Below are 13,816 nucleotides of genomic sequence, written 5' to 3' on the forward strand. Positions count from 1 at the left end.
TTTTCTCATTAAAGGTTAAACATTGTATTTAGCTTTTCAAATTAGCCTAAGTGTTTCCTTTAATGTGTGACTTGCAGTGCATCTCTTAAAGGGAAGTAGAAGTTCTGATTTGGTAACTAGGCTTGCTACTGGTTAATTTTGTTAGGCAGATCTTTAGTTAGAGAGACTGCCATCCGGGTGAACCACTCTATAATTGTTTACATCACTGTCTCTGGAGGACTGAATACTTAGCGATAATTTCAGTGTCGACCAGTTGTGTGTTATAATGCTACCTCTCCATTCCTCAGATTGTGCTGAATTTACTCAAAAAGTCTACTGACGATTTTTGCCCTGTATTGAAATTTCTTTCCTATGAGTGGGGTCAGACTTGTCTTACTCTGTCCACTGGGGAGGGAATTTAACTTTGACGGCGCTCGCAGGCTCTCTCCGGAGAGTTTCTCTGCATGCATTGAATAAGTGATTGTGTCTCCACAGGTATTTTACTTTCCCGTTTGAAGAAATGACCCTCCCCGAAGAAGAATCTGTGATTCATCTCCCAAATAAAGCGTGTTTTCTGATGGCGCATAACGGATGGGTCATGGGGGACGATCCCCTCCGAAACTTCGCTGAGCCCGGTACCTGCGTCATTTCTGTTATTTCTGTGTGGACAGGGAAACAAAGTTCACGGCAGCTGGAAAATATAAACCACTTAATTCAGGTTTTTCCCCACTAGTCTAGTGCTTTGTGTTTCTTTTATATGTTTGTATTGACTTTCGAGAGAGGGAGAGGGAAAGAGAGATAGAAACATCGATGAGAGAGAAACGTAGGTCGGCCGCCTCCCGCACGCCCCTGCTGGGGATCGAGCCCGGAACCCAGGAATCGAACTGGGCCTCCGGGTGCAGGGCAGCTCAGCCGCTGAGCCACCCCGGCCGGCCAGCTGGTGGTTTTTAACCTGTTTCTTCGCAGAGGTACCAGAGGCGCATACAGGTTGAGAGAAAAGACTCACAAAAGGAGGGAGTTCCTCTCCCCTCCCGCCCTCCCCGCCCCTCCGCTCCTCCCGCAGAACGGTTTTCATAGATCTGGTTTTCCCTGTGGTTGGGCATAAGATTGTATTTTTGCAAAAATTTATTCTTTTTTTCAATGTTTCAGAACTAGTTATCTGTTTTAATGACAATTTAATTTAAAAATCTCATTTTTTTAAAAAAAGAATGTAACTCTGGGATTAAGTATCTCTACCCTCTCCTTTCTGGTCACTTAAATGGAAAAAAAAAAAAAAGCATTCTACTCTGTGTCATGGATTTAATGTCACCTGTTGCTGAAAATGGGTGGGAATTGGGGATGGAGCTTTGTATGTTTTGTGGAACTATAGCTTTAAAGGGCCAATGATACCGCTATTACTGTTTTCTTTAAGAAGCAACTTGAATTTGTGACATGAAGCACGTATTTTTAGAAGCGACTACGAGCTAGAATTTTTGCAAAACAGATGAGATATAGGTTAATACTAATTTTTAAACACTTTATCCCAAACCATTTCAGATCTAATTTTAACCAGTCTGTATATGGCTTGTGGGAGAAACCGTCCATTTGATTTAAAGCCAACAGCGTGTCCTGGGAGTAGTTTTTCCCGTTTAATTTCTTGCGTCACTGAAAGCAGGCCCCTTCCTCGCCAGGCTCAGCCGTTTACCTCCGGAGGGAGCTCGTTTGCTGGGGAGACAGCGTGAAGCTGCGCTACGGGAACGGGCCCGAGGACTGCCCTTACCTCTGGGCCCACATGAGAAAGTACACGGAAATCACCGCCACCCATTTCCAGGGCGTGCGGCTGGACAACTGCCACTCCACGCCGCTGCACGTGGCCGAGGTACGGCGCCGGGCGCCCCTCGGGGAAGGACCCGCGCGTCCCCCCCGGTCCCCGAGAGCGGGCACGCACCTGCCCGCCGCCGCTGGGCCCGGCCGGTCCGCTGGCTGCGTTGCAGACAGTCCCGTCCGGTCCTTGCCGCATCTGCGTGCTCACAGGGTCTTTGTCAGTCACCGCCTCCTCCACGGCCTGGGCGTTGGAGGGACTAAGGCGACACGCAGGACAGGGCCTCGCCGGCTGCCGTGCTGGGCGTCGCATTTTTAACACGACGCTCGCGTCCTTCCTTTTCATCCTTTTTCCCGTTTGTGTCCCTATCGTCTTGGCAAAATCCTCACCCCCCTTTGCACTCTTTCCTTCTCTTTATATGTCCTCCTGCTTACTGTGCGTATCGGCCTGTTGCATTCGTTTTCCTTTGCGTGCGCACGACTACGCTGACTTGGAAATTCTCCTTGGATGACTCCGTCGGGTCCCGCTGCTTGGTGCCCTCCCGTCGCGTCCACGCCCGGTCTCGCCCCCTGATCCGTCCCTGACTCTGCTTGTTCCAGTACATGCTGGACGCTGCTAGGAAACTGCAGCCCAATTTGTATGTCGTGGCGGAACTGTTCACGGGAAGCGAGGACCTGGACAATATCTTCGTCACCAGGCTGGGCATCAGCTCCTTAATAAGAGGTAGGCGCGCTCCAGCGAATCTCCCACCCCAAACTCTGGCTTTCGCTTAGGAGGATTAAAAGGCGTTTCATGGCTCTGTGTATAATGTTTATTAATTTTCAACACAGTTAATGTTCTTTTAAATGTTCTCCATAAGATTTCCTAATATAACTCAGTCTGGGTTTTTTTCCAGTAAAAATTTGCACCGGAGGGTAAAATATCTCATTTTAAATCGAAAGACCAGGGGGATGAGTTGATGACTCATGAACAAAACCATTTTTTTTGCTGTTGAAAATACACAAATCTGTTTTTCATCTTGACTACCTAGATGTACAATATAATCTTTGGATGTTTATCTAACCACCATCCTAATAAACAACACACGTTCACTTTCACCTGCATAAGCCATTTTCCTGGTTAAATTATAGACAGATTTTTTTTTTTGGTCACTTAAGCTAGTGGGTATTTGTTTAAATGTTGAAAGCAGTTTTATTTGTGATAATATTCAACCTGTTCTTGGACGTTAATAATGAAGATTAAAATATCCCGTGTGCTTTGCAGAGGCAATGAGTGCGCACAACAGTCACGAAGAGGGCAGGCTAGTTTACCGCTACGGCGGCGAGCCCGTCGGGTCCTTCGTTCAGCCCTGTCTGAGGCCTCTGATGCCGGCCATCGCCCATGCCCTGTTCATGGACGTCACCCACGACAACGAGTGTCCCATCGTGGTAAGCGTCCAGTCTCGTCTTGTATCTACTTGTTTTGCTACATGTTTTGATACTTAGTTCTCTGATATTTAGTGACAGTAATACCCACAGACTTCAGAATAGTGAGTTACATTTATAAGTGATCGTGGAGTGTAGTTTGGAATGTTTTGTGATTTGTTCTAAAGCAAAGTGATGTATCTTACAGAATATATCTCTGATGTGCCTTATAGAATGTGTCTCTGATGTGCCTTATAGGATGTGTGTCTGACCTTATAGAACGTATCTCTGACCTTATAGGATGTATCTCTGATGTGCCTTATAGGATGTATCTCTGACCTTATAGAACGTATCTCTGACCTTATAGGATGTATCTCTGATGTGCCTTATAGGATGTGTGTCTGACCTTATAGAACGTATCTCTGACCTTATAGGATGTATCTCTGATGTGCCTTATAGGATGTATCTCTGACCTTATAGAACGTATCTCTGACCTTATAGGATGTATCTCTGATGTACCTTATAGAATGTATCTCTGACCTTATAGGATGTATCTCTGATGTGCCTTATAGGATGTATCTCTGACCTTATAGGATGTATCTCTGATGTGCCTTATAGGATGTATCTCTGACCTTATAGAACGTATCTCTGACCTTATAGGATGTATCTCTGATGTGCCTTATAGGATGTATCTCTGACCTTATAGAACGTATCTCTGACCTTATAGAATGTATCTCTGATGTGCCTTATAGGATGTATCTCTGACCTTATAGAATGTATCTCTGACCTTATAGGATGTATCTCTGATGTGCCTTATAGAATGTATCTCTGATGTGCCTTATAGAATGTATCTCTGATGTGCCTTATAGAATGTATCTCTGATGTACTTTATAGAACCTATCTCTGTAATTATTCTTTTACTCCATGCTGCTGTTGGCCGGCACTGTGCACTGGAAGGAAAAGTAACTTTGGGTTTTGTTTGTTTTCCAGCACAGATCCGCCTATGACGCCCTCCCAAGCTCCACGATTGTCTCCATGGCGTGCTGTGCGAGTGGCAGTACCAGGGGCTATGATGAATTAGTACCCCATCAGGTTGGTTTACATGCTTTTTTTTTTTTTTAATGTTTTTATTGGTTTCAGAGAGAGGGAGAGATAGAAATATCGATGAGAGAGAAACATCGATCGGCTGCCTCCTGCCCACCCCTCCTTGGAATCAAGTCTGGAACCCAGGCATGTGCCTGGACCAGGAATTGAACCAGCGACCTCCTGGTGCGCGGGACGGGGCTCAGTCGCTGAGCCGAGCCACCCCAGCCGGGCTGCGTGCTGTCTTTTAAAATCCACGTGGCCAGCAGCTTTGAGCATTTTCACCCAAAATTCTCGCTGCAGTGAAAGTGTACACACTTTCTAAGTCTTCGCTCTGTCCAGATTTCAGTGGTTTCTGAAGAACGGTTGTACACGAAGTGGAACCCCGGAGCATCGCCGTCGAACACAGGCGACGTCAATCTCCAAAGTGGAATCATCGCGGCCAGGCGCGCAGTCAACAGGCTCCACCGCGAGCTCGGGGCCAGCGGCTTTATCCAGGCGAGAAGCTGACTCTCCCGAGTCCCTTCCGAGGGTCGGTGTCAGAGTCTCTCCGGGTGGAGCGCTGACGGGCTTGCTCTGTCTGTCCCTCAGGTGTACGTGGATCAGGTGGACCAGGACATCGTGGCGGTGACGAGACACTCCCCTAGCAGCCACCAGTCAATCGTGGCTGTGTCGAGAACCGCTTTCCGGAACCCCAAGACCTCATTCTACAGCAAGGAAGTGCCCCAAATGTGCATCCCCGGTAACGCAGTCTGAAACCGTGTCTGTGGCCGTGTGCTGCTGCGTTAGCGTGTACTGCGCGATGTTAAGTTGCTGTCGTATAGCATGTGCACTAAAACACAGTGCACGTGGGGATGTGGTCGAGAAGAAGAATTAGAAATCTTGGTCCCCTATATTTTCACTGCGCGGAACAAAACCCAGACAGAAACGTTCTCAAGCGTTAGCAGCTTCTGAGTTGTGCAGTTTTGTTTTTCAACCCCTTTAGCAATTCCTAATTTCAGATGGTTTACTATGAAATTCTGTTAACATTTTTATGTGTTCCTAGGTAAGGTAGAAGAAGTAGTTCTTGAAGCTAGGACCGTGGAAAGAAACACAAAACCTTACAAGCGGGATGAAAGTTCAATCAACGGGATGCCCAATATCACAGTAGAGATGAGAGAACACATTCAGGTATTCGGTGCTCGCTGTACTACTGAAGGTTTAACATTTCAAGGACATTCTAATTATTCACTGAATGGTCTTCTCTCTTTTCAAGCTTAACGAAAGTAAAATTGTTAAACAAGCTGGAATTACCACAAAGGGGCCCAATGAATATATTCAAGAGATAGAATTTGAAAACTTGTCTCCAGGAAGCGTTATTGTATTCAGGTGCAGTAGCCTTCAAACCGTTGACTTGCCTTATACTGAAAATAGTTTACGTTAATTTTAAATAAACGACTCTTAGAAATTAACCCGTTTGCAATGTGTGTTTTCAGAGTCAGCCTTGACCCCCATGCCCAGGTCGCTGTTGGGATTCTGCGGAACCATCTCACACAGTTCAGTCCTCACTTTAAGTCTGGGAGCCTCGTGGTCGACAACTCAGACCCCATATTGAAAGTTCCTTTTGCCTCGTAAGTGCGCCTGGTTGCATGGAGATTTGCCTCCTCAATAACCGATGAGTGACCGGCAGTGACCGGATGCTGAGGAAGGCAGTGCTCAGGGCTCCTGTGTCCTCGCTACTCAGAGGGTGGCCCGAGGACCAGCGGCCTCAGCGTCGCCGACCGTCACCGTCCCCCGAGTGCCTGCTCGTTCGCGTCCCTCCCCCCACGTCCTTACCGATACTGAGTGTGTGTTACTATAACGTAGTGTTTTAGGAGCACAGAGTCTAGGACCAGGCTACCTGGGGTGAATCCAACTTCAGACTCTTACCAGCTGTAAGAAGTGGGGCTTCTAGTGAATACGGTTTCGCACTGGGCTGTTTCCTTGGTTTGGAAGAAGTGTTAGGTCGGGTGGACCTTTCCCCACGTTTTGCCCTTTAATTACTATTTATAACGTATACTGATTATAACGCATATCATAGCGACGAGTTCCTAAAGCACACGCTGCTAACGCGTTTTAGAGTTATGATTCAGGTTTTCTCCTTAATTTTTATTGACAGCGAGCGAAATGTCTCTTTATTTTTCAGCATTGCCTCCAAATTAACCCTGGCCGACCTGAACCAGGTGCTCTACCGATGCGAGTCGGAGGAACGGGAGGACGGGGGCGGGTGCTACGACATCCCCCGCTGGTCGCCGCTCAAGTACGCAGGCCTTCAAGGTAGGCGAGTGTAAGGAGAGGTAGGCATTTGGGGGGTTTTTTGAGAGTCTTATGGTGTCTTTTTAATAAGACTAGGAGGACGGGCTCAGAGCTGGACGGCTTGGGTTCGGATTTTGGCTGTGCTGCCTGCTCGGCCTCGGGCAGATAGCTTCTCTCGGCCCCAGCGTCTGCCCTCTAAGGTGTTAATATTGTCTAGGTGCAGGCTCTTCTGAGGGCTGAAAGGGGCGATTCGCTGAAATGACAGAATGTGCTCCGTGTGCGCGGGAATCCTCGTGCTCCCCTGTGAGGGTCCCGGGCGGACACGCCAGACGCCTCCCTCCCTCTGCCCCTCCGTTGAGCCCAAGCGTCTCTCACAGGGTTTCCCGAGCAGGCTCTGCTCTTAGCGCCACAGGTGACGCCCTTGGCCTCAGAGCCAGGCCTCTCACTCCCTTCATCTTGCCCGAGTAAGAATGAATCTGCCGCTTGTCAACACAGAGAGACGCGGCAGCTCCTTCCCGGGACGCCGCGGGGCCGAGAAGCCTGCTGTTCCTCTGAGTGTTAGAACGTCCGGTCCAAGGAGAACGGGCCGGTCGGAGGAGGCGGGGGTCTTGGGAAGCTCTGCACAGCTCCTGGGACAGGCGTCCCCTTCCCTGCGGCCTCGTAGCCGTGCATCCTTGTAGCCGTGCGGCCTCGTAGCCGTGCGTCCTCGTAGCCGTGTGTCCTCGTAGCCGTGCGTCCTCGTAGCCGTGTGTCCTCGTAGCCGTGCGGCCCCGTAGCCGTGCGGCCCTGTAGCCGTGCGGCCCCGTAGCCGTGTGTCCCCGTAGCTGGTTCAAGCCTGTGTTGCCACACTTACGCCCAAGCACGGCGACTGCCGCCGTGGACCACGCAGCCCCGCGCCTGCCTCGGCGTTCACCTCAAATCCTCAGACGCCAGCAGCAGCCAGGCTCTGGACCCCGTTGCCCTCGTGACATTTCTCTGAATTTCAGGGTTAATGTCCGTACTGGCCGAAATACGACCGAAGAACGACTTGGGGCACCCCTTCTGTGATAACTTGCGATCCGGGGATTGGATGATCGACTACGTGAGCAACCGGCTCATTTCCCGGTCGGGGGCCGTTGCCGAGGTGAGCGCAGCTGGACTGTCGTCCGGAGGAGCGAGGGCGGCCGAGAACTGCGTTATGTATAATACTTACCGCGTCTGCCAGCCCGAGACACTTCCCCTCCTTTTTCGTTGTCGCTCGGTTCTGCTAAGTGGTCATCTAGCGGGTGCTTCACGGCCTGGGCGCCGCAGGTTCGGGTTTGCCTGTGGGAGGCCGCGCCCGCAGACGCACCGGCTCACCCTAAGTCGCCTTTGACAGGTCGGTAGGTGGCTGCAGGCCATGTTCTTCTACCTGAAGCAGATCCCCCGCTACCTCATCCCCTGTTACTTCGACGCTGTGCTGATCGGCGTCTACACCACCCTGCTGGATGCGGCGTGGAAGCAGATGTCCAGGTACCCAGGGGCCGGGCCACAGCTTGGTGGGGCCGGGCGCAGGTCCGCCTGCACGCGCCCTGAGGGGACCCGCGCGTGCCCGCCGGTCGCGGGCGCGCGGAGCTGAGCGCGGCTGTAAGTGGACAGTAAGGTGCTCGCTTCTCGCACGGAACATACACGGCGTAGACATCGACAGCTGTCCACAAAGCCAAAGAAGCGCGTTGCCGGGAAATGCACATTGTTTTCCCCTATTTCCACTTAGTCCCTGACTTGGAATAAGCCCACAGCAGGCCCGGGACTTAAGCCAGAGAGACCAGCGGGCAAAGTGAAAGCAGTTAGAAAATCTACCCCACCTGAAAACGCCCTGCAGACGGTATTGCCCTTGCTGCCCACTGGCAGAGAGGGATTATCTGGGGAAAGAAACCACGTGAACCAGCACAGCTGCAGGGCTCCGGGGCGTGGGTGGGATGTGTGGTGACTGTGCGGACGGCCCGGGCGGCGCTGTGCCGGACACTGGAGGCCTGTGCAGGGCGTTTGCCGCAGTAAAATGCTTTTAAAATAAGCAAATAATAAAATGCTTGTCGTTCTACAAATAACACTTTGAACCCTGTCCCTTTACTGCAGCTTTGTCCAGAACGGTTCTACCTTCGTGAAGCACCTGTCCCTGGGCTCGGTCCAGCTGTGTGGGGTGGGGAGGTGCCCCTCCCTGCCCCGCCTCTCCCCGGCCCTGGAGGACGCCCCCTACAGGCTGAACGAGCTCACCAAGGAGAGGGAGCAGTGCTGCGTGACTCTGGCCGCAGGTGGGACGTGGCGGCGAGCAAGCGAGGACGTGTCCGTCCCAGTGTTATTCAGAGCTGTGGGGGGATGATTATTTTTTTTAAAAAAAACAACCTCATGACGTTGTCCAAGATTTTGCGTTCCTGCTGAGCAGCATTCCACCGATGGGCGCCCGTGGAAGTCACAGCTGTGCTTCCTGTAACCGCCACGGTGCCGCGGGCAGGGAGCGTTACGGGCGGTTTTTGCTGTGGCTGGTGAATCGTCGTCTTTGCATGTTTCTATGTTTTCAACTCTTGACGTTTTATATATTGTTTTTATCAGATTTGTTTTACTGCCTTTGTTCCGTTAGATGACACTTCTTTCCCGATTTTTAAAAGTCACCCAGCCCTGTCGTGGAAGGCCCTGCGCAAGCTGCAGGCGCCCCCTGAGAGCTGTTACGCGTCTAACCGCCTCGGGGGCTTTGGCTCCGTTACTTTCGCTCTTTCCCGCAAGGGCACTGGAGCCTGGGCCAGTTACAGTTTCTGCGCCAGATACACCCTGGTGACAAGACGGAGGGGCTTCCGTTACCTTGGGTCCCGTTTTCTGTTGAGGAGAGAAAGTCCCCCCTCAACGAGCCTGAAGGCAAAGCAACAGGACAGCGTGGGTTAACGTGGGGCCGTTGTGTTTCTCGCAGGCTTGCCTCACTTCTCCTCCGGCATTTTCCGCTGCTGGGGACGGGACACTTTCATCGCGCTCAGAGGCCTCCTGCTGATCACCGGGCGCTACCTGGAGGCCAGGTAGGGGGGCGCGGAGAGCGCCCGTCTCCATCGAAGGGCTCGCCCCTGCTCTTCAAACTTCCCTTCGCTTCCGCCTGTCCTCCACATTCGGGAGGGTGAGGGTTGGGTTTCCTTCAGGTGGGTTTTTTGTTGTTGTTTTTAAGAATTTTTTTTTAATATGTTTTTATTGATTATTTAGAGAGAGGAAGGGAGAGGGGGAGAGAGAAACGTCTGTGAGGGAGAAACAGAAACACCATCAGTCGGCTGCCTCCTGCGCGCCCCCTGCTGGGGATCCGCCCGCAGCGCAGGCTTGAGCCCGGCCGGGAATCGAACCCGATCGCCTGGATCCTAGGTCGACGCTCAACCGCTGAGCCGCCGGCCAGGCCGGGCTCGTTTTAGAAAGCCATGCTGCCCGCCTGACGCTTCCAAAGATAAAGTGTCTTTTACCGGTTTTTGAAAGTCAGTCATGTTTTTCTACATCAGCTTTATCAACATCAGCTTTACCCATTTACCTTCTTACACGTTGGCTTTGCTCTCGGTAGCTGCTGTTTAGAACAACAGTGTGTGTTAAATCTGAAATACCAGCGATCTCAGCAGGGGAATCTATAGCTCAAAGATCACCCGACCCCACGCCTAATTCTAGAAAAGGGAAACCGCCAGCCGCACAGATCGTCAGAGAAAAGGCCAGGGCCACGAGCCAGCTTCCTGACTTGTGGCTCATGCCTGTTCTCTGTGACGACCACTTTCTGTGCGAGAAACCCGAGGAATCAGGGCAGGAAAGAAAGCGCCCCCGAGACCGCCGGCGCCCAGGGTGGCCCTTTGTCCCTAACTCCGTTGCTTCCCTGCCCGACGCCCGTCTCGCTGTTTCAGGAACATCATCCTGGCCTTCGCGGGCGCCCTGCGGCACGGGCTCATCCCCAACCTCCTGGGGGAGGGGACGCACGCCAGGTACAACTGCCGGGACGCCGTGTGGTGGTGGCTGCAGTGTGTGCAGGACTACTGCCGCCTGGCGCCCGGCGGCCTGGGCATCCTCCGGTGCCCCGTGTCCAGGATGTACCCCACGGACGACTCCGCCCCCTTGCCGGCCGGCGCAGCGGTAAAAACCCCTTTCTCTCCATCTCTTTTCCTGAAAGGTGACCCGGCTCCTCATGTAGACGTGTAGTAATCAGGGACCGTTCAGGCGGCACCGTTTGTCCACTTAGCGCCCGCTGGCACTGGGGGCGCGGAGGCGAGACCCGCTCCCTCCTCGGGCTGGCGCGGGGGGGGGGGGGGGGCGGGGGGGGGCAGCGGTCACCGCGCGGAGGTGGACGTCACCCAGGGACGGGGCACCTGTCTCGTGTGGCCGCAGGGAGGCTCTAGAAACTGAAATTTCCAGAGCTGGGGGGGGCCGTGCCGCCCGCCGGGAGCTCAGGGCTCGTCCCGGGCAGTCAGCGGAGCCATTGACCGTCTGAGCAAGTCGCTCCCGTGGGGACTGTACAAGCTCCCGAGACTCCTTCCCACGTGTCAGCAAGATTATAAGTTATGTCATGTCCCAGACGCGAGCAGAGGACAATATGTTACGTATTCACCGGCCAGAGGGCGACTGTTCCCCCCCAGCCCCACCCGGACCCCGTCTCCCTCCCGAGGAAAGCAGGCGTGTCCCTGCGACTCGAGGTGCGGGGCCGGGGAGGTGAGGAAGGGCGTCCCCGACCAGGCCGCCGTGGCTGTCCCGCAGGACCAGCCGCTGTTCGAGGTGATCCAGGAGGCCATGCAGAGGCACGCACAGGGCATCCGGTTCCGGGAGAGGAACGCGGGGCCGCAGATCGACCGCAACATGAAGGACGAAGGTACCTCCCGGGGGCGGCTGAGGCCGGCGCGGCCCACGGACCGGACGAGCCTCTGCTCTGGGCTCCCTCGGAGGCGGGCGCGGCCCGGCCCGCTCGCGGGGCTCGCCCGTGTTAGCTTCTTGAGGAGAGATGGCAGTGTGTGCCCTTGTCAGCCGGTGTGGAAGGCAGTTTGGCGGCTGCCTTTATAGTCACACTAATAATTGCTAATAACTGAGCGTTCCCTGTGCGCCGGGCACTGCGCTAACCGCGCGGCGTGTCGATGCCGTTCAGCGCTCCCGGTAACACCGGGTGAGTCCCGTCCTTGCCGATACGATGACTGGAGTGCGGTAGTTTTGTTACGGTAACAGGACTACGGCCTTTTTTTTTTTTTTGAAAGATTTTGTATTGATTTTTAGAGAGAGGAAGGGAAAGGGGGGGGGGAGAGAGAAACATTGACGTGAGAGCAAAACACCGATCGGCTGCCTCCTGCGAAGTGACCACCTTCCAGCGCCCGGGGCGACGCTCAGCCCACTGAGCCACACCAGCCAGGGAGCTCTTTCCTTAAACTCTGTTGTTTTTAATATAAAATGATGAGCTTTTTAAGTGATCTACTCCGGATATTTCAGCTAACTCACTAACTCACTGGAAAATTTTGATACACACTCAAGAATCTAAATTTCCTTGTATGTTATAAATTATATTTTAAACAGTAAGTAAACCCTGTTTAGCTAACTTACTGTTCGTAGTGGTAACATACACGTTTTATACCCAGCTGAGCTGGTAAGAATCACCGAGAACGTTTTTCTGTTCTCCACTAAGCGAGCTAAGTAGAGTCAGATTTTATATGTGAAGAACATTTTTTGTGATCTCTGAAATTATTTTAATTTTAATTATGAAGCATTTCAGTGCACAAAAAATAACCTAAATGTCACCTTTGAACCTGGAAGCTGGAACTATTGTTAGACAGATACTAACATTGGCCATGTTTTCTTTAGCTCTTTCCTTTTTGTTTTGAAAAGAAATGCACCCTGACAGGCATGTCTAAGGGTTCCTCGCTCTCTGTCTTCCTTCCCTCTCCTGTGTGTTTTTGTGCTTTATGTGCTTATGTGTGTTTGAGTATGTGCAAATTACATGACATATGTTATGTAGTATATTCCATACATTATGTAGAATATATTCAGTATATTGTCGTATAGTGAGTTTTGTCTTATATAATCACAGAAGACGTAGCCACACGCACGTACGTGATTGTCTATATTAATATTGCCCATCATTTAAATGTTTACAAAAAAGGTATCTTATGCAAATCCTCTTGCAACTGGTTCACTCAGTTGTTGTTTTTTGAGGATTTGTGCACTTATGAGTCATGTAAATCCAGCCCATTCGGTGCCGTAAGGAGCTTTCCGTTGTATGAATAAGGCCGGTGCTCGTCCAGTCCTGCACCCGCGGGTGCTCACTTCTGCGCACACGGGCAGTGCCGCAGGGACAGCCCGCAGGGGTCTCCGCGCCCGTGGGACGGGCTCCTCGGGGCCTGAGTCCGGGAACGAGGCGGCCACGTGGCGTAATCAGCCCGTCCCCAGCTCGCGGTCCCCCCGCCTGCCGGAGTCCTGCGTCCGTCACACGCCTTTTACATTTCGTGTCTCGTTTGGCTCCTTAGGTTTTAACATAACTGCAGGAGTGGACGAGGAAACGGGGTTTGTTTACGGAGGAAATCGCTTTAACTGCGGCACCTGGATGGACAAGATGGGAGAGAGCGACAGGGCGCGGAACAGAGGCATCCCCGCCACCCCCAGGCACGGCCGGCCGTCGAACCCGCCCTTGCTAACCGCGTGCTTGGGGCCTTCACCTTAAAGCAGGGAGAGGCCCCGTCCCCTCCCGCCCCCCCCCCGGGCACAGACAGGGCCCCTTGAGTGAGTCGGGCGAGGCACCTGTCCCTCGGGGAGCTCCCGCGGGTGGCCTTGCCGCCCGCACCTCCTCGCCCCGTGCCCGTGGTGAAGGCGTCTCCTAACGGGAAGTGCTTGCCCGTAAACGTGTCGCGATGCCGTCTTCTGTAAACACAGGAAACAACCAGCTTCCCATCCTTGACGGAATCCTTTCACCTTCTGAACCTTTATTCCCCCTAATTTTTTAAATCTTTCGTCCCGTCTCTTCTTTTTATGATTCAAACACTGGATACAGTACCAGGCCCGAGAGACTGTTTTCTTATTGTAGGTTTTACCTTCAGTCAGAATTGTCACACAAAAAATAAGTAAAAAGTCACTTCACAGTGGCTGTTTTCACGTGCTCTGCGGAGTCTTCTAAACCTGCTCAGCCTGGTGCATTAGGGGCTCTGGTGCTTCCCTTTTGTTTAACTTGGGGCCGCGCCGGGTTCGGCCGTGCGCCCTCCCGGCCTGGCCTTCCCAGCCCGGCCCCCGCGGCCGCCTTTTCTCGGGGGCTCCGTTTCCATGGTCTCTGGTTCCTCGCTCCCCC

General features: G+C 52.6%; 2 protein-coding genes across 3 annotated transcripts in view; one reads left to right on the forward strand and one right to left on the reverse strand.

The window, feature by feature from the left end:
* Nucleotides 1-13,816, reverse strand: part of LOC308549519 (spindle assembly abnormal protein 6 homolog) — a 126,760-nt gene that overhangs the window by 42,498 nt on the left and 70,446 nt on the right. The gene's annotated exons all lie outside the window — the stretch shown is intronic.
* The window catches only part of AGL (amylo-alpha-1,6-glucosidase and 4-alpha-glucanotransferase), a 30,613-nt gene that overhangs the window by 10,459 nt on the left and 6,338 nt on the right, over nucleotides 1-13,816 (forward strand). For both annotated transcript variants that reach the window (XM_081122194.1, XM_081122193.1), the window contains exons 11-28: nucleotides 475-614; nucleotides 1,650-1,837; nucleotides 2,380-2,503; nucleotides 3,044-3,207; nucleotides 4,174-4,275; nucleotides 4,609-4,764; nucleotides 4,858-5,008; nucleotides 5,312-5,436; nucleotides 5,522-5,634; nucleotides 5,742-5,876; nucleotides 6,431-6,561; nucleotides 7,527-7,663; nucleotides 7,898-8,031; nucleotides 8,635-8,810; nucleotides 9,461-9,563; nucleotides 10,413-10,638; nucleotides 11,257-11,368; nucleotides 13,005-13,140. In XM_081122194.1, coding sequence (XP_080978320.1) covers nucleotides 475-614; nucleotides 1,650-1,837; nucleotides 2,380-2,503; nucleotides 3,044-3,207; nucleotides 4,174-4,275; nucleotides 4,609-4,764; nucleotides 4,858-5,008; nucleotides 5,312-5,436; nucleotides 5,522-5,634; nucleotides 5,742-5,876; nucleotides 6,431-6,561; nucleotides 7,527-7,663; nucleotides 7,898-8,031; nucleotides 8,635-8,810; nucleotides 9,461-9,563; nucleotides 10,413-10,638; nucleotides 11,257-11,368; nucleotides 13,005-13,140 — 2,553 coding nt within the window. The remainder of the gene's footprint in view (nucleotides 1-474; nucleotides 615-1,649; nucleotides 1,838-2,379; nucleotides 2,504-3,043; nucleotides 3,208-4,173; nucleotides 4,276-4,608; nucleotides 4,765-4,857; nucleotides 5,009-5,311; nucleotides 5,437-5,521; nucleotides 5,635-5,741; nucleotides 5,877-6,430; nucleotides 6,562-7,526; nucleotides 7,664-7,897; nucleotides 8,032-8,634; nucleotides 8,811-9,460; nucleotides 9,564-10,412; nucleotides 10,639-11,256; nucleotides 11,369-13,004; nucleotides 13,141-13,816) is intronic.

Source organism: Miniopterus schreibersii (assembly GCF_964146895.1).
Source record: "Miniopterus schreibersii genome assembly, chromosome: 19".
Classification (NCBI taxonomy): domain Eukaryota; kingdom Metazoa; phylum Chordata; class Mammalia; order Chiroptera; family Miniopteridae; genus Miniopterus; species Miniopterus schreibersii.